General features: G+C 46.6%; 2 protein-coding genes across 31 annotated transcripts in view; one reads left to right on the top strand and one right to left on the bottom strand.

Moving 5' to 3' along the window:
* Window positions 1–22,414, top strand: part of LOC100523624 (methylmalonic aciduria type A protein, mitochondrial) — a 101,905-nt gene that overhangs the window by 68,748 nt on the left and 10,743 nt on the right. The gene's annotated exons all lie outside the window — the stretch shown is intronic.
* The window catches only part of ZNF827 (zinc finger protein 827), a 189,123-nt gene continuing 177,123 nt past the window's right edge, over window positions 10,415–22,414 (bottom strand). For 6 of the 24 annotated variants that reach the window (XM_084972752.1, XM_084972766.1, XM_021101535.2 and 3 more), the window contains 3 exons: window positions 18,343–18,534; window positions 17,792–17,969; window positions 10,415–14,355 (listed from right to left, as the gene is read on the bottom strand). In XM_084972752.1, the coding sequence (XP_084828878.1) occupies window positions 13,536–14,355; window positions 17,792–17,969; window positions 18,343–18,534 (1,190 nt within the window). In that variant the 3' untranslated portion in view covers window positions 10,415–13,535. Of the gene's footprint in view, window positions 14,356–15,790; window positions 15,824–16,125; window positions 16,193–17,778; window positions 17,970–18,342; window positions 18,535–22,414 lie in introns of all 24 variants that reach the window. The other 18 variants (XM_084972762.1, XM_021101539.2, XM_084972757.1 and 15 more) reach the window with 10 other exon arrangements.

The following is a 22,414-nucleotide window of genomic DNA, read 5'->3' as shown; positions in this document are numbered from 1 at the left end:
CATGAGATCCTGCTGTAGAGCACAGGGACCTATATCCAGTCACTTGAGATGGAACATGATGGAGGATAGTGTGAGAAAAAGAATGTATATATTTGTACAACTGGGTTGCTATGCTGTACAGCAGAAATTGACAGAACATTGTAAATCAACTCTAGTAAAAAATTTAAAAAAAATTTTCTTCCCAAAACATAATCATTAGGTCGGTTTGTATTTATCATATGCACGTCTTACCTTTTGAAAAGTATAGAAGACAGTCAATTAGCACTTAAATATATGAGGAGTATAGATGTTAACATTCTCCTAGGAGACTTGGATTGCATGAGCGATGTTTGACTTCTAATATACACATTAAAATATTTGACATGAAGAGACGGTAAGCATATGCAGCCTTTATAATCTGAATTACTCTCCTAACTAAATAGTAATTGGGGCTTGAGTAGCCCCAGGTACCATGCAGCCCCAAGGCCCCTGATCCTTGATGGTAGATGCTGATATTCTCATTAGCATATGAGCCATGCCTAAGTAAGGAGGAAGGCCCAGATCCTATTAGTACCACTCTGATGTGTAATGTAGCCCTTTTCAGATGACTCCACACGTAGTGATGGAACTTAGGCAGATGGATACCTGATGATCTTGGCTTAGGACCAATGTGGAAATGACCTCTCAGTACTGGAAACCTCTCGGGGTCCACTCAGCTGACCTCTGAGGTCCTAGACTGAGGAATTGTTCTTCAGAGATTCTCTGCGACCACCCATTGGAGTTGATATGTGACGCAGAGGAGAGAGATTTGGAAAAGGCTCCGACACAGCACTTCTATTCAACCAATGAGAGCATCTTGGAGCAAGTGAAGTCAGAAGATGCGAGTGGAATGAAGCCCAGAGTCTTCGGAAAATGTTGGGCAGCCAGGTGAAGATGGTTCACCTGGATCCTTAAAGGAGTCTGGCACTTCTTCCTTCACATTGCCCTCCGCGTTTCGTCTTTTCTGGAGTGCTCCATCTGTCTCAAGAGAGGGGATGGTTTCCAAATTATAGATCTCCCCCTGCCTTTCTGGAAAAAAAAAAAAAAAAGTGACAGTGTGAGGTTTTTTTAAATGGCATTTTACCAAAAAAGAACTGTGCATTTGCTTCAGGATGCTGTGTTTTCAATTTTGGGTGAATCTATAATTGATGGTGTCTTCTAACTCTTAAGATTCCCTACATTTCCCTTCATCTTCCATCCAGACTTTTTGTTAAACAATGAATGCTCTTTTATTTGCAGGTATATACTCTTCTGGAATTTGATACCCAAGGAGAGAACCCAATTTTAAAGGGAGGGATTCTGAAAGAATCACCACCCCTTGTTTTGAAAATGTAGGTTTTCATGTAACAGAATTTGTCAGAGTAGGCTCACCTCTAGAGAGACCTGTGACAAGGACCTAGTAGATGCCATCACTGCAAAGCACTCCCCTTAAAACCCTTCTATTTTCACTTCCTCTGGATTTACTGCTTCCACGGACACATACACCCTGCTTGTCAAAGTGTGGTCTGTGCGGCCCCGCCAGATGGTCTCCTTCAGAATAAACGCTTTCCATATGATATTGTTTATATGTGTGTTTCTGGCATCAATTACTAATTTTCTCATGATATTTAATAAGAGACAGATTATTTCATTTCTAGCTCATAAAACCCTGTACCTTTCTTTCTGTCGTGTCTGATGAGGGTTATTTTTCTTCCTGTTGGCAAAGCGGCAACACATATAGGCAAGATCACTGAGGTGCGGCTCTTTTGCTCCCGCCCAAGTGGCATGGAGCCCAGGAGGGTTCTGATCCACCGCTCTCCACAAAGGTGCAGTTTGCAGCGCATCTGAAAGCATCAGTTGGGGTAGCATGAGACCAGGGCTCCAACATAAACCATCTCTTTCAACCTTCAAGATTTATCCCCAAGGTTAAATTTTAGGAATTTGGTGACTGCCTCTGTCCTCTCTGGCCACATCCATCATGTGGATTTTTTTTTTTTTTAAGAGACCATCACACTCCCTCCTAAGCCTTCATCTTTTCCTCACACCTTATTTTATCATTCTGGCCACAGCAGAGGGGAGTGGGGGTGGCTTTCCATCCCTTGGCCATTTTTGTTTGCAAATCTCTACTCTTGTATCTAGGAGAAGTGCTACTAAATTTTACCCAAGCATCCGTCTCCTGCGGCTGACTTGGGCTGACAGAAACTGGTCCAGGAAGACAGCAAGAGCTGGGATGGTGTGAAGACAGACCGCATGCTCATCAAAGGATGAATTGTACCAAAAATGGTGTGGAAAGTTGGTTTGGAGCATGGCTGGGATTATGGGGTCGGCAGCTTATTCTTCTCTGCTTTGAAGGAATGTGAAGTAGAGGAAGGAAAAGTTAGATCTCCCCGAGAGGGAAAGGACGATTCCACATCTTTGGGCAAGTGCAAGGCATGCATGGCTTTTTTCTTTAGCTACCAAACTTTATATGAGAGAAGACTTTTCTCGGAGTTCCCATCGTGGCTCAGTGGTTAATGAATCTGACTAGTATCCATGAGGACGCAGGTTCAATCCCTGGCCTTGCTCAGTGGGTTAAGGATCCGGCGTTGCCGTGAGCTGTGGTGTAGGTCGCAGACGAGGCTCTGGTGTTGCTGTGGCTTTGGTGTAGGCCATCGGCTACAGCTCCTATTAGACCCCTAGCCTGGGAACCTCCGTATGCCGCAGGTGTGGCCCTAAAAAAGACCAAAAAAAAAAAAAAAAAAAAGACTTTTCTCCATGTCACCAGCTTCTCCACATCAATTCCTTCTTTAACCTGTTGGAGTTTGCTTTCCACCCCAAACCTGTCACTAAAACTGCCTCCTGAAAGATCACCAAGGACCAGAAAACTGGTAAAGTCTGTGTGATTTGACCTCGGCCTCCTCATCCTTCTGTGCCATTTCACATAAAGGGCCGGGCTCGTCCATGGCTTCTCTCATGGCTGCTCCTCAGTCTCCGGGGTTGCCTCCTCTGCCTCCTGTCAAGTTGGCATCTCCCAAGGTTCTGTCTTTGGTGCCTGCCTTTGCTGCTGTTGCTCTTGCTGCCCTGGTGTTATTACCCTCCCCCGCCCCCAACCTTGGTGTCTACGTGTCTGATCACGACCTTTCTTCTGAGCCCTGGCACTAAAAGTTCCACAGCCTTTCCTGCCTAAAAATGTCCTGTTCGGAGAGGAAGTATCACGAGACACTTGGCAAGGGCACCGAGGATCTGCACCGAGATGTTAAGAAGGGAAAGACAGGAGAGGTTCATAAAGTGTTTGGCAGATAAAATGAACAGGTCTTTGAAGGATTAGCTGTCCCAAGGAAGGGAGGAGGAGAAAGGAAGAGGAGAGACAGGAGGGGGCATGGTTGACCCCAAGTGTTGCAGCTCAGGTAAGTGGGAGCGTGGTTGTGTCCTTATTGGTCTAAAGGACACATGGTTAAAAGGCAGCCTTGAGGGAGAAGATAGTGGCTTCCATTCAGGATGTCTCTGCCTTTTTTTTTTTTTTTTTTTTCCCTCGCCTTTTTTGTCTTTCCTCCTCTTGTAGTGCTGCTAGAACCCTCTACCTAAAACATAGGTCAAATCCTGCCAGTGTCCTCCTCGCTTTTTGTCTTAGCTTTTATTAGCAAGAGAGCCCTCTGGACGTTCAGGCTCTTAACAAGGGACTTGAAGCCCCATGCAAGCTGGCTTCATTTGGTTTCATTATCATCTTCTAGCACAACAGAACCTGCCATACAGTTTCTCACCTTCTTGCTTTTCCTCAAGCTGTTCTCTCAATCTGGAATGCCCCCCCACCCCCACTTTTCCTGCCTCTGAGAATCCGGCTCATTCTTTGGACTGTAGTCAGCATGCTCCATCCCCCATAAAGCCTCCTGTCACCCAAGCTGGAAGTAGTCACTCTTTATTCAGTATTGCCACAGAGATTTACGTGTATTTTTGCCTGGTATTATAATGCATTTGCTCAAAGATGTGTTTCTTCTATTAGTTTGTAAACTCCTTAAAGCTAGGAAATGTCTTTTTTGTCTCCATTTCTTGCCAGTTGCCAGCACATGACTTTCCACATATTGGTTGCTCCTTCAATAATGAATGAAAAAGAGAGAAATTGGTGAAGGTTAGAGTGGAAGAGGAGTCTGGGGGTTGGCTGGATAGGCTCGGACTAGCCTTGAACATGGCCAACTAGGACGGGAACTCTGGGTTGTGGAGAACAGGTGCCGAGGATAATAACGAGGGAGGCAGTGGATTATGGGTATGGTGAGGGGCTCATGTTTAAAGACAGGATCCTGGAGTTCCCGTGGTGGCACAGCAGAAACGAATCTGACTAGGAATCATGAGGTTGCAGGATTGATCCCTGGCCTCGGCCAGTGGGTTAAGGATCCGGTGTCGCTATGAGCTGTGGTGTAGGTCACAGACTTGGCTCAGATCTGGCGTTGCTGTGGCTGTGGTGTAGGCTGGCAGCTGTAGCTCCGATTAGACCTAGCCTGGGAATCTCCCTATGCCATGGGAGTGGCCCTTAAAGAAAATAAAAGATAAAGACAAGATCCTGTGTGATAAAATCATGCATGTACACAATTCAGCCTTCCTCACAGCAGACGCACCAAATTGTAAAGTCCTTCATCAGTAGGAAATTATTATCCTGCCCACTTAAAAGGATACATGGCCTCTTTGCATGACCCAGACACCTGTATATTGAATGATTGCTGCTCTATCTATTGTCTGATGCCATAAAGAGATGGGGCCTTGACTGATAGTGTGGTGCTGACCCACTGATATGCCCATTATTTAATTGTAGAAAAGATGGGCAAGGGGATATTCTGATTAATGAGATTTCTTTGACCCCTAATTATTCTTTTCATATGTTATCCTTTCATCAACCTGTATTTATTTTCAGCAACACAAAGGAAACATGAAAAATATGATCTTTTAATATTGTGAATCCCAAAATAATAAAATTCACGGTCTCCCTTATAGATGCTCTCACACAAATGTGTAGCTATTTTGTTTATATCTATATTGTGTGTGTACTCTATGCTTTCTTTATATATATACTCTATGTAACTATCCATCAGTCCCTGCTTAGCCCAATCTTCCATACGTAAAAAGACTGCCAGTTGTGGGTTAGAGATGAAAAGAAAGAGGTGAAATATCCTGAACGTTTCAGTTTTCAATCCACTGTTTTCCATGAGGATAGATACTTCTCTGTTCAGCCCAGGTTCCCGTGGGAAGTATAAGCACAAAGAAAATCCCGGGCAAATGTCACTTTTTATTCCTAGATGAGTTCTGGCTGCCAACCCTTTTTTTGGACCCCCCATTCACAGTAGGTTGGGGCCTTTGAGAGTCACCTGGATGCCTTTTGGGTGGGCTGGAGGCTGTCCACAGAGCCTGGGGGGTGGCTCTTCGCCCCTGCCCTCATCTGGGCTCTTATGTGGCTTCCCCAGGTCCAGGAGACTCTCTGAGGCAGGAGGCAGCCATGTCCCCATCAACACAATTCCCCTTAATCAAGCCCTAGAAGGGCTCAGTCCCCTTAGAGCAGAGAGCAAACCCCAAAGAAAGGATTCTAAAGAGACTGCCATACAGATGAACGAGCCTTGTTTACCTGCTTCTCATAGGCCACCTTTTTCCGTCCTTAGCATCAGGACCCAAGACTGTCTTGGCTCTGCCCAGCTCCCAGTAGGAGAGAGGAGAAGAGCGTCCAGCTAACCTAATAGGTCGGGTGTGTAGCCAACACTGGGTAGAGGTTAAAGTGATAGCAGCATTCATGCCAAATACGATTATTTTGTTGGATATCTCTTGTTCCGTGTATGACAAGCTCACCTTCATACTCCAGCCTTTGCTATAGCAACCAGCTGTGATCAGGTGTGATCGATGGCACCTCCCCTTAGCTTCCTCCCCTTAGTTTCCCAAGCAACTCCTGCCTTCTGCACCATCGGCTTCTTTGCCACCTCTGTGGCTGGGGGAACCTAATCAGCCTCTCCAAATCGTGGCCAAAGCTGGTAGTGCAAGGGCGTTAACACTCTCAGTGGTGACTCTAGCCCCTTCTTTCTTCTCTCCCTTGGCTGTCAATTCATTTTTTTTTTTCATTTTTTGGCTGCCTTGCAGCACATGAAGTTGCCAGGCCAGGGATCAGGTCGGAGCCACAGTTGTGACTTATGGTGCAGCTGCAGCAATGCCGGATCCTTTAACCTACTGTGCTGGGCTGGGGGTTGACCCTGCATCCTGGTGCTACAGAGATGCTGCAGATCCCACTGTCACTTCTAAAATGCATGTACACAGCTCCTCCTCAGGCTTCCCAGAGGCATCTCATCTGACGCTCCTGGGATTGACTCTCCCCTCTTTCTCGTTTTCCACTTTTGTTTCTGGAATTTCTTCCCCAAATAACTCTCACGGTTCAGCTTTTTAGGGGAATCCAGAAAATAGATAAATGGGGGGGGGGTGCAGGCTACAAGTGATGATCAAACCTATTGCATGGAGAATATTCTAACAGATATTTGATTTGAAGTGGGATATTAAGGGAATGGGGACTTGCTGGGGTCCTTTATAATACGCACTGAAAAGCCTATGGGTTACTAATTAAGAATCGCAGTTAAACTGAAAATAAAGAACACAGAAGCCAAGTGATGGCATCTCCTATCTGGAAATCTTTGCAATTGGAGAGACATCATTCTGGAATTCAGGCTGGAGAAAGGCTGGACAAATTTCCCTGGTCCTAACCCAGTGTTTACTCTTTCAGCTTTGTTTGTCTGATGATGAGGACAGATCAGTTAGTTCCCTGGGTCTCTGTAAAAACACAGGGAGCTTTTTCATCCAATAGAAGTGCTTGAGAACTTTCATAATGTGCTTAGAGTTTGGGGGCTAAGCATCTTTCTAAACAAGTGGCAGGATGAGGATGTTTGGTGTAGTCTTTCATTACTTGTTAAAAGAAATAATTTGCTCTTCTCAAGAAAACATTTGCAATGTGGTCGGCAGAGTACTTAGTAGTCATTGGGAAGAGGCTGGAAGCAGTCAGGTGGTGGGAAAAGGAGGGGGCAGAGCTAGAGAGATGAAGATGGGCAGAGCCAAACCTTTCCATCCCCTCCTGGCTATGCTCTAATTCATCTCCCAGCTTAAGCACCCACAGTTGGGTAAAATATATTTAAGCCTCTCTCACAATGACTGCAGGCAACGCAAGCATGAAGCCTACTCAGTGTTTCATCAGAAGAGACACATTTTAGACTCCCAAACTCTGAAGTGGGCAAAAAATATTGTTAGCCATTGTTTTCTCCCTTATGTCTGTTGTCACTTGAAAATGTTAAGGCACCTTTTTTTGCTATAATGCCTTAGATTCTGCTCTGGCCATTTTTGCTTCAAAAGGCTGACTTTTGCTCGTTTAAAAAGAGTCATGGAATCATTGTATATTATATGCTCTCTGTTCAGGTGGAAAAGGAGTCTTAAAGACCATCTAGTTCGATCTTTCTTTTCGTAAGATGCTTCCAAGTCAGACTTCCAAAACTCAGGTGATCTAACCCGGAGTTCCCTTCGTGGCTCAGTGGTTAACGAATCCGATTAGGAATCATGAGGTTGGGGGTTCAATCCCTGGCCTCACTCCATGGGTTAAGGATCTGGTGTTGCCATGAGCTGTGGTGTAGGTTGCAGACGTGTCTTGGATCCCACGTTGCTGTCTTGGATCCCACGTTGCAGACGTGTCTTGGATCCCTGGCCTCATTCAGTGGGTTAAGGATCTGGTGTTGCCATGAGCTGTGGTGTAGGTTGCAGACGTGTCTTGGATTCTCTGGTGAAGGCCAGCAGCTACAGCACCAATTAGACCCCTAAGCCTGGGAACCTCCATATGCTGTGGGTGTGGCCCTAGAAAATACAAAAAAGAAAAAAAAAGGACAAACTCAGGTGATCTAACTCCAAGTTTTTGTGTTTGGAAAACGTTATCTGTAATCCAGATGTTCTCACTAAATAGGGTCAAAAGCCACCTGTTGGGAATGATGGAGGGGAAAATCATTTTGAAATGTGAATTGAGATAGAGTCTCTGCTCTAGTTTTAGCATTCAACTGAAAGCTAAGAATGAATTAACTAATGCTTACCTTAACTCCATCAAAAAAGATTTCCAAGGGGGTACAGCAATTGATTTTCATTGTCTCCATTGTGGTTCCTGCGAACATGAGCAGGATTTACATTTTCCCCTTCTGTGGGGAATTATGAATGGGAGAACTGCTGTCTTATAAAGAAGCAGTCCTGGCTGATAACCTGAGACCATGCAGACCTTGGACCGGGGAAGAACGGGCCCTTGGTCCCCAGTCACCACACTTCCTTTACCCCAGGGCCCGCACTAGGGGCATTGGCTTTTCCTAGTGAATTGTGGTCACTGGCAAAATAAACCACATTTTGTGCGGGCTTCTTCTTGTGGTAAGAGAGTCCTGTGGGTAAGCGTGTGGGCTGTAGCCTCTTGAATATCCCTGGTGGATAGAGCCCACCTTGGAATGGAGTCTGAATCCCAAGAGTGTTCTTTGATCCTGGGATTCTGTTCACAGGTTCTAAGGCATTGTCGGCAAAGATTCCAGTTTTACATTTTCTGAACAAAAGGTTGCTGAAACTTTATTTTGTATGAGCCTCCTGACCCCATATGTCTCCCTTCAAACGGATGGAATCTCTCTGCTGCTGCTGTCCCCTTCTGTCCCCCTCTCCCCTTTTGTCTTAGCTCCTCCCCAAGGATGGAAAGCACCAAGGTGTCTCCATTCTGTGTTTCGGCAACTAAGGAGACATGCTGTCCCCTTCAGGTCCTTCACGAGCCCCACGGGACCCCTGGCAGGCAAGGGTTCCAATGCGATGCTTCCGACTGTGGGTGAGGAGGTAGCAGGGCTCGTTAAGTCTTGGTGTTTCTGCTTGTTCCCCTGTGGCTGGCACTATGGCTCAATTTAATGGTCGGGGTGGGTGCGGGGTGGGAAAAGTTTCTCGTGTGCCCCCAAAGGGGCCAATCAGCTGTAGACACATTATAGAAAACATGGCCTTGAGTCTTAGTGGACAGTATGTTTATTTAACACGACAGTAGGAAATGTAAGGATGATCTTAGATTAAGTTCAAATGGGGGCCACGTGAGTGGCTTGGAGATGCTGCGGTCAGCATGCAGGATCCCTGGGTAAGTGAGGAAGGCAGATGAGGTCTGTTCCACCCCCGATGGCTCCCATCCCAGCCACTCCTCAACCCCACTCAAAGCCCAGTAAAGGGGAAAAACCCAGGCGATGATGATTTTCTTTTGATTTCTGGCATTTCTCAATTAAAGAGAAAATGTGAGGTAGGCGTGGGATCTAAGGGGAAAAAATATTTACAAAATGAGATGCCACACCTGCCTACAGCCATACCACGCTGGAGGCGCCTGATCTCATCTGATCCCAGAAGCTAAGCAGGGTCAGGGTTGGGTGTGGTTAGTACTTGAATGGGAGATGCCACCCCTGTCTGTAGTGCTAGCAAAAGGCAAATAAATCTGACTTATTTTAATATTTTCAATAAATACTAGCCACCCCTAAACAAAATAGGTATTTGAATCAAGTGGGAGAACTGGATTCAATCACCTAAAGATAGTTATTGGACGAAAAAAGTGAAGGGGAGGATAGTGTCTGAATCGTGACTGGCTGTTTTCAAAGTGGCTTCTCCCACATGATCTTGTTTTATAAAAAGTGCATCTCATCTTTTTAAATGTTAGAGTGGAGAGGTCCGTAATTTCTTGCAACAAGCAAAGAACCTTATACTTACCAACATGCAAGTTCTGAACCAGGCAAAATATTCTCTTCTGCTGCTTTGTATTTTTCAGCAGCCATCAGGGATTCATGGGGAAGTTCTCCACCAGATAGAACCTTAAAGTAGATTTTTTTTTTTTCCAAGTATGGTTTGAGCTGAGTGTATTTTTTTCTCTCTCACTCTCTTTGGGCCTCTTTCTCTGGTACCTTCCTTCAAATGGTGAACTATTACTTGCATTTGGATAGATTATTAGGAAGCTTGTAAAACATACCCCCCTCATTAAAATCTCATCGTTGCCAAACCTCATTAAGACAAATGGAATTACTCATCTGTGCCCCCCCACCCCTACCCCCAAGCTATGGAGACAATAAAATGAGGTTAAGTGGGAGAAGGTAAGGCTGGTGAAAACCTTTAAACTTCACTAAAGTGTTTTCAGGAAGGAGTCGGCCTGCAGCTGTACTGATTGATGGCTGTGCTCTGGATCTTAATGGCCATGCAAGAGTTACAGAATAACAGTTTGCGTTATACTCATGGCTGTTCAAAACTTGCTTTTTTTGCAATTCTTATAGCTAGTAGAGGACATTTCCTAATGTTATCTAAAACACACTGAAAAGTGAAAATCAGAACAAAGCAAGACAAACAAAACTCTGAGACCAGCCAGTAGCCAAGGATGGCACCCAAGAAAGAAAAAAAGAAACAAGAGTATAGCCAACCTTTTTTTTTTTTTTAATTAGAGTATATTATACTTCCAAACTGGATACACTAGAAATTGGCAATGCAACATAAGATGCAAAGGAATATACCAGTTACTGTCAAAATGACCCTGTACAGCCTTGTAATGCAAAAAGCTTTATACAATACAAATTTTCAGTAATGTACACAAACCTTGACAGTATGATCATCTGAACATAACATGAGGAGTTAAAAAAAAGGAGAGAAGAAAGTGCTGAGAACTCTAACTGCATTACTATATGGAAAAATAAGCTAGCTTTCATTGAAGAATGCATAGTGAAAACAGAATTGAAGTTAGTTGGCAGGTGAATATCTCAAAGACGTTAGTGTTTTACACGGAAAGGATATCTATGGAATACATCCTTCCCTGAGTATCAAACTGCAAACCAAATTCAGGGGTACATGTGACCTCGGCGGAATCTGAAAAATGCTGTAGATTTTTCTTTATTAATAACAATAATAATAATATAAAAAGTCAAACAAACTCCAAACACACCTTTTCTCACTCAGAAACTTTTATAATTTACCAGAAAGATTGATGACTCTTTCCAAAGTGCTAAAAAAGTTGCCCAATTACATTAAGCATAACTAAGTCATTCAATTACAAGTTCAGTGGCAAGCATTTGAGTGGTAACCGTCTCCTGACAGCCCTCTTGACCTTGAAAGTTTTACCCTAGGACCTGGTATTGCACAAGTGGCATGCTGTAAAATCTTCAGTCCTAACTGTCAGGCCCACCCTTCAGATTTTTAACCTGCTGGTGCTCACGTGTGATTCGCCTTTCTGCCAGCCTCTCTGGGATCACTATGGCCCCTCCTTCCTGTCACCCCTGAACTTGTAATTTTGAAAGCATATGATTAGCCAAGTGGCACATTCTCCATTGTATGGGGATAAAGACATGACTTTAAAAAAACCAACCCACCCAGAAGCCCAGTATTCTTGGAGTGTATTGTCCAAAACTGTCTATAGTGTCGTTTACTGAGACATTGATAGGGCGACGTTGACTGATGTTTCATACGTGGCCAAGAACAGAAGTGTCTGCTGGAGAACGTCCAGGGGTGCAGGAGCTTCCAGCCCCAGCTGGCTCAGCCTCCCTGTCCCCAGGGACATCTCCTTAGTGTAAACAGGTTTGCCAGGGCTGGATGACTGGCGAAGGGAAGAGTAGCACACCTGCTAGTCTCGGGGAGGAAGGCAGGGGACGGGGGAGGACCACGGTGTGGACAGAAGGTACAGACTCTGGCTTCTAGGACTGTACCAACTTCAAGGGGTGCTATCAGTGGAGCAAACTGACTAGAGGAAGAAAATGAGGGATGCACTTATTTTCCCCCTGGTGAAACATGAAAAAAAAAAAAAAAATCCCAACCCCAGGATAACATATGATGGAAAACAGCAACTCAGTAAGAAAGCATTCCTCTTGTACACCAGTTCTTCAATAGATAAATAATATATAAACTTTTATATTCCAAACTTCCCATTATTATACAAAGCACATTTCTTCCTGCTCTTTCAGCCTGTTTCATACTGGAAATTCTGTTGTCTTAAAAATACAAGCCATTAACATATGTAGCCAAAGATTCTTGTCCTTTTCTTCTTTTAAAATCACCCATTACTTATTAAGAACAGCAAAGGGCTAGACAGCCAATCCACACCTGCTTCTCGCTGCAGTAAAGTGCTGCACATAAGTTGCCATTTTAATGACCACAAAATAAGAGCTTTAAATAAGTATAACGTTAGCCTCCTAGCAGGTTATTATCTACCAGGCGTTAACAAAATGGAATACAGAATTATTAATAACATGGAGAAGACCGATATAGCCAGGACTGATCTGCAAACACAGTGGAAACATCTCGGGGGCATAAACTGAACCATAGGACTAAACAGCACCTTTTTGTTGGGTTGGTATATGTTAAAGAGGTTGTGACAAAAGTTTCAAACATACAGTCTACTCGTTCCATAAAAAAAGGGACATTTTCTTTTCTTCCTTTACGTTTACTTTTTTTTTTTTTTTTTGCAGATGAGAAACAAAAACTAGTGCAAGACCAAAGCACTGTGCAAAACTGCCGCTTCATTTTTTTTTTTTTTTTTTTTTTTTTTTTAGTCTGAGCATTTATACCCAGAATTTATCCAAACCCCTTTTAATCTCCTTGGCTGGATTTATCAACCATAAAATTTTTCACTCATACAATTTTTCTTTTCCTGCAAACAAATGGTAACCACGGACTTAATACATCATATATATATATAATCTGCCCTTAAAAAAAGGATGCACTGTGTATGCGTGTTACCATACCCATTGCACACATATGGGCACACACACTTAAGTTTTGTGATGGTGGCTGCAGTGCTGCGAGATATTCCTTCCAGGGGTGGGCTCGGGATTGCTCGCGTCTTCATAACCAGAGAGCCCAGCACCAGGTCTCCAGGATGGTGGGAAATCTCAGGCAGCACTGGGCATATCTACCATTCCTTCATCGAGTGAGCACTAGGCCCTCCCACTCTGTAGCCATAAACTAGAGAGGGAAAGGGAACGGAGGAGCTCAGGGAGCGACTGTAGTGGATAAACAACCCGGGAGGAGAGAGGATGTTCATCGCTGTGAAAGAAGCCAGTACAAAGAATGTGCAAATGTCATGGCACACGACACACGGCTGTCTCTGAATCCACGAACGCCCACGCGCGCCCCATTCACCCAACAGAAAACAAAATGCACCGGTAGAGACGCTGACAAGTGCTGATTGCTATTAAGGACACTCTCTGTAGGGTTTAAGGAGACAACTTTCCTTTCAGATGAAAGTACGGAGAAGGGCTGAGAGTGGGAGTGGGTGGCTGGGGAGGCATGCCTCTGAAGGTACATGGACGCAGTGGGTCACCTCTCTGAAGACTGGATAAAGCAGCTTTCAGGTCAATGCAATAGGTATACACACAGAGCCAATTTTCTCTAGTCCTTACTAAAGATATACAGTACACGTGGTCCAGACCCAGGCGCGGGTCTGTAGATTTTGCAGCAACATACACCTGCTGGGTTTGTGTTTAAGTTTTGTGGGTTTTGTGGTTTTGTCTCTGTCTCTTGGTTTTTGGTACAGAGCCCAGCTGCCCTCAGACAGTCTCTGCTCTCTCTCTTAGCCCGAGATAGGCGAGGAAGGAGTGTTTGGGCGAGGGGATGCTGGGCGGCGCAGTCTGAGGTCGGGGAGGGTGGAATGTGAGATCCAACTGGTTCTTGGGGTATAACATCGTCAAGGGAATGAGATGGGCAAAATCCGAGTTCCGGTACTTGTCGAAGCGCAAAGGGGAGCCGTTCAAGGGCAAGGCCTTGAGTGCCAGATTGGGCTCGGAGCCGCCGCTATGGGCGGCCGACAGGGCCACGGTCTGCAGAGCCTGGGAGGCGGACATGACCGACAGGGGAGACAGGAGGTGCCGGGAGCTCCCGACGACGAGAAGCGGGGCCCCGGGGCCGGCGGCATCCTGGGGGGCGAGACACGGGCCCTTCCTGTCCTCCTCCGGGCCGTCCGCGCTCTGGTGCTTCTTGACGTGGCGGCTGAAGACGAAAGGGTGAGTGGTCTTGAACAGGCACTCTTCGCAGCTGAAGGTCTGGCGCGGGGCGTGCTTCAGCTTCTTGTGCAGGTTGAGATTGTCCTTGCGTTTGCAGCTGTAGCTGCACTGGTCACAGTGGAAGGGCCGCTCCCCGGTGTGCACGCGCACGTGCTCGATGAGCTTGTTGGCGGTCTTGGACAGGTAGCCGCACTGCTCGCACTTGTAGTGGTTGCCGAGGCGATGCTCGCGGGTGTGCGTCTCCAGCTCCAACTGGTTGGCCTTCACCGTCTGGCAGATCCGGCACTTGTACTCCATCTTGTAGTGGGTCTTGAGGTGGCACTCCATGGCGGCGGGGCGGTTGGTGGAATAAATGCAGAATGGGCACCTGCCGGGGCGGGGGGGAAAGCAAGGACAGGGAGGGTCAGCCCCACGGGCTCCATGGCCACCTGGCTGCTCCCCGCCTCGCCAGCCTGCTCCCCGCCCCCGCCCCGCCCTGCCGCCTGCGGAGGGGGTCAGAGGACCCTCTTGGGCTCTGGTCGCTGACACAGCCGTCCCTCAGCCCGGCTCGGGGTCTCCTGGCTGCACCAGCGGACGCCAGCCCTCAGGAAGGGGAGCAGACACAGTGCGAGGACCAGCTAAGCTGCTGCCCCCCTCCAGTCCTCCCGGCCCGGCCCTCGGAGCCCTCCCCGCTCCCCCCGCCCCACGGGACACAGCCGAGATCTAACCCTCACGACCTCCCCTCTAGATGGGAGCAACACAAAGAACTGACTTTTCATGCACCACACCAAGCACACGCAGAAAGGCTAAGAGTTTTAAAGAATAGCTTATAGGGGGAGAGCTACCTCCAGCAAACAGAGAGTCGTAGGGGTCAGAATCGTGCTTATTAAAGGGGGGTTAGGATGAGAAGGCCTGTGTGGGTGTCTGTGTGAGACTTTGTGTGCCTATAATGGAAAGATCTGTGCTCCTAAAACCTGACTCCTAAGTACTGGGTCTCCATCAGGGAAGGGAGGTGAGAGGACCAGGACCCGGGCTCCGGGGTGGGGGAGGAGGGCCACCCCCCAGCCCATCCAGGAATGAGGGGCAGGGAGACAACTGCTGGCGGGGGCTTGAAAACATGATTAGTGCATTATTAATGACTGATGCCATTACATTATGGAAATAACAATAATCCAAGGGGATCGTACGTTCTCAGCGGGCAAGACCGCAGCTTACATTTCCTCTGCGTTCTCGGCAGTGCTTGGTAGAGCACACAGCGCATGCGGGCACTGCTTCATTACTGGACTGGTCTCTACAAGTAATTTAGGCAGATTCTAGAAGGGCTGACTTCAGTCCCAGCTCTATCACCTTATCAGGGTCTAGCTGGTTGTGCCCTGGGACAAAGCCTGGGCCTCTCCCTCCTACGCACTGAGGCTACGCTACGCCCAAGCCTCCTGGCTGTCCAGAGGGGCGAGGGCAGGGAGGGCAGGTTTACAGGTTCTGCTGAGCTTCGCTCTGCAGGAGCCGCCAGGCTCCAGTCGGTGGCTGATAGGATAGCTGTAGCATGTGTGCTCTCTTTGCAAAAAGAATGCAAAGGCAAAAGTGGCCGCTTTGGCTCTGGCCGGGTGCCCGCAGGGCAGGGCCCAGGAGTGCATTGTCCTCAGAGGGTCTGGAGAGGCGGTCAGCAGAGCCCAACACACCCAGTGCGCCGTGCACTGCTCCTCAGCGCCAAGCCCGCCGTTAGCCTCGGAACCTCAGCTCACAGAAGAGTGCACACAAGAGAAATATAAAGCCCATTCCCAGGTCAGGTGCACACACAACCCCTACGCCAAGCTGGGCCTTACCTAGAGGAGTCTGAAACTCACCACTGTCCTGAGCTACGGCAAAAGAAAAATAATAGTATAATCTTATTTGATCTGCATTATGAACAGGATATAGAGTACAAGCAGTTCCATCACAGAAAAGCAACTGAGACATCAGCAGTCTGTTTCATTTTAAGGACATTTCTGTGACCCATGGCTCAAGCTTTCTTTCGCTGCTCAGGCAAAGTGCTAAGGGCTTTTTTCTTTTCTTTTTTTTTTTGTGCTCCCGTTGTATTTATCATAAAGACACTCTCTCAGGCAAATTAATTCTCTGATACGGCAAAGGGAAAACAAAACAAAACAAAACAAAGACTCACTGTATAGCCAGAAGGCATTAGCAATTTTTTCAAAGTATTCTTCTACTTGGTCATCCTAGAACATAAACTATTACATAGGGGACCATTAGCACCGCATGGGAAGTGTCTGTACCCGCAAAAGCATCAGCGTTCACTGTGCAGCCTCCCCGTTGGGCCAGAGGCTCAGGACTCCTTAGGTCCCCGAGGAAAGGGGACCTAACTGGCAAAGCCACAACTGGCTGGGGCAGCAGTTAATGGGTGTGACTGGGCTACTGGGAAGGGCAATGGGCGCTAGTCCAACCACAGAAATACATTTTTTTTTTTTAACGTAAGAGTACACAAATATTTAGAAGGGAGAGTGGGAACAAACCAAATCAAATTCCCAATAAGCTCTTGCAAAGCATTTCCCATTTACTGATGGTCCTGAATGATAATCGCCCCTCCCCCTTCCCTTTCACCTTCCCCTCCCCCTCCCATCTAATCACCCCCAAGAGGGCCACCAAATGGGATCCAACAAGTAGGTGCTGCTCATCTGTCTGGGCAAGTTTTTGAGGGGGGTCCCGCTGACCTGGCAGGAGCCCGGGCGGTCCTCCCTGCATTCCCCCCCACCGCCCCCCCAGTCCCTGACTCCCCAGCTCCTGGGTCTCTTCACCCTTTGTCCGTTCAGGAGAGTCACTCCACCTCTCTGGCAAGCTGTGCGTTTCAAAGATAAAAATGTTCAAAAGCAAAACGTGTTTTTTTCTGGTAGTAAGTGAAATGTCATTTTTCATTCTTTTCATTCTGGGATCACTTCAGCTGAACAGGAATAGTGATGCTTTGAAAACGGTGTGTCTTTCTGTGTCCAACGACAGATGCTCCCGTCTCTTTGAGACTGGGAGTGCCTCGTGAACAGGGACTCTGATTTCAGAAGCACCGGGAAGATTAAACTTGGACATACATTTCCTGAGGGTGGGAATTATGTTTTATTCCCTGTTTGCCCTTTAGCACCTATTATCAAGCCAGGCACGCAGTGCGTTTGGTAATAATGGATGGTCTCCCTTCAGACCAGAGGGCTTCTTACAAATATTGGTTAATGACGATGTTCGGTGTCTGGGTCTTTAGGGATCTATGAAGAACATGTGACTGGAAATGTCAGATCTCACAAGGGCCACACCAGGGAGATCCCGATTCCAGCTCTTGGGAAGGCATGAGGCACATCTGCATGAAGACGCGAGGCGCGTGTATGAAAAACGTTGCCTCCTGCCTGTTGGAACTGGCAAGGATCCACTATTTGGGGGTGGATGTGGATGGGGTGGTTGTCATGCTTACTTAAAAGACTCGCAAATCATCTAAAAAATAGAGACAATGAGGTTCAGGGACAGTGTAATGGTTTACACTTGGGGACACTAACTCCCAAGTCCCTTAAAATCAGGTCTGAAGGAAACTCCGGCAGTGTGGAAGGAGTCTACTCTGCGTGCTGCTTCAAGTCATCTTGTGAAATGGGTTCTCCTGCTGACCTCCTGGGCACAGGTCTAGTTCCTGCCCAGCTAAAGGCAGCTGAGGTGCCTGACTAACACACCCCCCCCACCCCCCATGCCAAGCTGCCCCCCTCCACGACCCCCAAACCTTCAGGGTGGGGGCGGGGGAGGGACGGGGAAAGGGTGTTTAATAACAACACAGTAAAAGGTTCTGTACTTGCTTTCCTTACTTGAGCCCACCGGTGGGGACAGTGTGGCATTTCTTATGCTCCAGCAGCTGCTCAGGGGTCTTCATGAACTTGTGGCACACGTCGCACTCGAACATCCGGGTGATGAGGTGTATCTGCAGATGGCGCTCAAACATGGTCTTCGTCTTGCAGACAAAGTTGCAAAAAACGCATTCGAACCCTGAAAGGACCAAGGCTGGGTGTACAGATGCAAGGGGCAGAGGGACAAGAGGGCAGGAGTGGGGCGCACAGCCCCTTCCTCCCTCCCCACCCCACCCCCCTCGGCTGTACCCTTCCAGGCACTGTTCCCTGCGCCTCCGCACCGCAAGGGGTGGTGAACACGCAGGGCGTGAAATCCATCTCACACTCCCCTCCAGCCACCCCATATATGGATGCAAATCAAGCCCCAAAATGGAAAATTTTCGATGCTACAGTTCTCAGGCCTATATATCTGTTTTCCAACCTCGCTTCCCTCAAGGGCTCATTATGCTCAAGACCAGGTTATTCCGCCAGAGCAGGCAGGCTCGAGCAGGCTATCCCACCTCCTCCCCTACCTTTCTCTGGCTTCTCCTCGCTGTTCAGTGAGGGCTGGCTCCCAGGCACCACAGAGATGACCAGCAGGTTGTTTCCGCTCTTGTTTTTCTGGGAGCTATCTGAGTCGTCTTTGCTGTTGGCTGAATCACTCAGAGCTGACAGGGAAGAGGAAGAGGGGCTATTTGATTCACTGGGGGTCTTCCTGTCTTCCCCTGGAAAAACAAAACAAAACAAAACCTAGGTCTATTATTTAGGAGATGAAAACCCTAGAAGAATAGCAATTATGGGTGGGTGGGGGTGGAGAGGCTCATGGCTACATCATCTTTTGGGGAGCAGAGGCTGAGGTTTCCAGCTCTCCCACTGCTGTATTCCAGGTCCCAGTCACCCAGGATGATGACACTTGTGGTTTTGGGTCAAGAGGAGATACTCATTTGGCAAGCATTTAGCACGGTCTTATAATAATTATAATAAAATGACAATAAGAGTTAAGATAGGAGTTCCCGTCGTGGCTCAGTGGTTAACGAATCCGACTAGGAACCATGAGGTTGCAGGTTTGATCCCTGGCCTTCCTTGCTCAGTGGGTTAAGGATCCGGCATTGCCATGAGCTGTGGTGTAGGTCACAGACGTGGCTCGGATCCCTTGTTGCTGTGGCTCTGGCATAGGTCGGCGGCTACAGCTCCAAATAGACCCCTGGCCTGGGAACCTCCATATGCCACGGGTGTGGCCCTAGAAAAGGCAAAAAGACAAAAAAAAAAAAAAAAAAGAGTTAAGATAAATGTTACCACATTTTAGGAACTATGTCATGCTTTAAATGTGTCATCTCATCTTATCCTCTCAAAATTCTGATGAGGTGTGATTACTGTCAACCCCATTTTACAGAGAAGGGAAGGGAGGCAGGTCAGGTTAACATGGGCTTGGTCACGTGACTGGGAAGTGGTGAAGCCAGATTTCAGTTGGTGCAACTTGAGCATCCATGCTCTTTATCAGGGCACTGGACTCTCCCTCAAAACCAGGGGTAAACAAGTCAACAGGCTGTTAAAATCTGGTGTCGGGAGACTCCTGCTCTCATTCAAGATCGGGTGTCAGAGACTGGCTTCACCGTTGCTACTGAAACAACGGAGAAACCCAGACACAACTGATCACACAATCATTTTCACAACATTGGGCATGAGGCGATGACAAAGAGTGACCCCTGTGAGAGAGCAAAGACAGAGCGGGCCCTAGCACTGCCCTGTTTCTTGCCTGGAGAAACTTTACTTCCCAGGCTGCAGTGCAGGGGTGGCGAACTGGCCAGCAGACTCACTGAGCGCAGGAGACAGAGCTGAGGATCTGAAAAGGTGAACATGGCTGGACTTTGCAGGACAGAGCAGCACAGGAGAGGAACTCGGAGACACTGAGCAGACAGGGATCAGAGCAGGTGTGTGAGGAGACTATCCCAAGTTGGAGGGAAAAAAGCCATCTGAAAGGCTTAGAGAACAGCATATATTTCCACTAGCCAGGTTAGAAAAATTCGTAACTCCCCAGTCACTGGGTAGAAAATTGAGGAAGATCTTTTTTTTTTTTTTTTGTCTTTTTAGGGCTGCACATGCAGCATATAGAAGGGGTTGAATCCCAGGCTAGGGGTTGACGCAGAACTGCAGCTGTCGCCCGACACCGCAGCCACAGCAATGCCAGATCTGAGTCACATCTTTGACCTACACCACAGCCCACAGCGATGCCGGATCCTTAACGCACTGAGCGAGGCCAGGGATCGAACCTGAGTCCTCATGGATATAATTGGGTTCGTTTCACTGTGACAACGGGAACTCCCTTCTTTTGTGTGTGTGTGAGGTTCTTATACTACACATGACGTGGTATAATATCACTTGAAAGTAAGCCATGATAAATAAAAATGGACATTATGAACCCCAAATAACTGGAGAGCTACACATTGTTCATGGACCAGAGACTCAATATCGTTAAGACATCAGTTCTCCCCAAGCCAATTCAATGCAACCCCATAGTTTTTAGGTGGCAATATTAAGGAGACTGTGCTTTAGTTTTTTTGAGTCGACTAACTTAATAATCTAGATTAAAAAATAAATCCTATTTTATACATATAGGCATAAAAAAGTCCAAAGTAAACAAAGCCTTAATGGGGGTTACATCTAGCATGTGAACGGATCAGCGTTATGCTTATCTTTATTTGGTTTTCAAATTTTTCTAGAGTGACCATAAATGATTTGTCTCATTTTTAAAAGTTTATAAAAAAGAGGAAGGAAATATTTACCTGCTTACAATGTTTTCAGGTCCTGTTCCTGTCAGAATTGCACTTATGCCCAGAGCACACAACTTGTACTTCAGTTTACAATTTTCAAAATCATGTTCCTTAGCAAAAATCAACTTGGTTTCCAGGCAGACAGTATGTGACCTCACTTACCATGAGGAGCGAGGGAACATGCCTTTAAAATACAGCCTTCCCTTGGTACAAGGAGAAGCAGCACCATTATGCTTCTTCTTCTTCTTCTTTTTTTTTCTTTTTCCTTTTTTTGGTCTTTTCAGGGCCACACCCACCACATACTATGGAAGTTCCCAAGCTAAGGGTTGAATCGGAGCTGCAGCTGCTGGCCTACACCACAGCCACAGCCACACCATATCTTTAACCCACTGAGCGAGGCCAGGGATCAAACCTGTGTCCTCAGGGATGCCAGTCAGATTTGTTTCTGCTGAGCCACGACGGGAACTCCTCATTCTGCTCTTAATCTAAATATTTCACCATTTCAGGCACATTTTGTACACAAATAGAATATTTTCAGTGGGGGGGCCCGGAGTCCCTGACGTTGCTTCACCAAAGCCATCCTCTAAGGCCAGTCTTACCAAGAGCATAATGTGAATGATTATTTTAAACAAGCTTTTGGAATTAAAACAGATAGTTTTAATTATCATCTTTAAGAAAAGCTTCAAGTACTCTCAGGCTTATGGCACTGGAGCGAGCTGCCTGAAGGAATAAATGCATAAAAGCTTCCTGCCCCCGCGCTCCCCGCCCGTCCACATCTCCCTTTGCTATATTTGTAAGGAGTGAGCCAGGGTGCCCTTGTCCTCCCAATCCAAGGTTCACTGTCATCCAGGTGGTCCTTGATCTTCCGCATCACAGAGATTTCTAGTGAAGGACACCTGGGCACTGGTAAGGCAACCTCCACCACTAGGACAGCCAACTGAAGACAACTTTAAAAACCTAAATATTTCATAATTTAAAATGACCCTAATTGAGAAATGGTGACCAGAAGAAAATACCATCTTGCCGCCCCAATACAAACATCATTCCATTTCTGGTATTCTTTTTACTTTTTAAGAAGTAAGCATCTCTATTTAAAATCATTGCCGAGTGGTTAGTAAGGACTTTACATTCAGAATCCAAAGTCAGAAGGCTCCCTGTACCATCAGCAGCTGTGTGACCTGGGACAAGGTATATTTGAGTCTCAATTATCTAAAAAATGGGAATGACACCTGCACCTGCCTCATATGTTTGTTGTGAGGATCAAATGGGTTTTTATACACAAAGTGTTTAAGAACAACCCCTGGAGGAGTTCCCACTGTGGTGCAACGTGATGGGTGGTATCTCTGCAGCACCAGGATGTGGGTTTAATTCCCAGCCCGGCACAGTGGGACAGTGGGTTCAGGATCTGGTGTTGATGCAGCTGGTGTAGGTCTCAGCTATGGCTCAAATCTGATCCCTGGCCTGGGAACTCCATATGCCACGGGGCAGCCAAAAAAGAAAAAACAAAACAAAACAAAACAATGCCTGGCTCATGGTAAGCACTGGAGAATATATTATTACTGTATTATAAACTATAACACATAACATTTATAAAATTTAATAATAACAAGACTTTGTATTTTCCCATGCTTTTATATACCTGGCACACAGCTGGCTCTCAAAAATTTATGGAAATAATTATGAATTAATAGTTTTAAATGATAGTATTAGATCCATGGAGTGTACTTATCCTAGTCTACTGAAATATTTCTTAAAATTAAATTTTAGGTTAAAATTAATATTCCACTGGCTGTTTTTTTTCCCCGAAACAGATAAATTCCCAGAAGTGGGATTA

This window comes from Sus scrofa, chromosome 8 (genome assembly GCF_054392235.1).
Source record: "Sus scrofa isolate SSC_HxYL_T2T_F1_AM1 chromosome 8, Sscrofa_HxYL_maternal_Yorkshire_Landrace_v2.0, whole genome shotgun sequence".
NCBI classification, from domain to species: Eukaryota; Metazoa; Chordata; class Mammalia; order Artiodactyla; family Suidae; genus Sus; species Sus scrofa.
The sequence above is the reverse complement of the archived record's forward strand: the minus strand, read 5'-3'. Positions and strand labels throughout refer to the sequence as shown.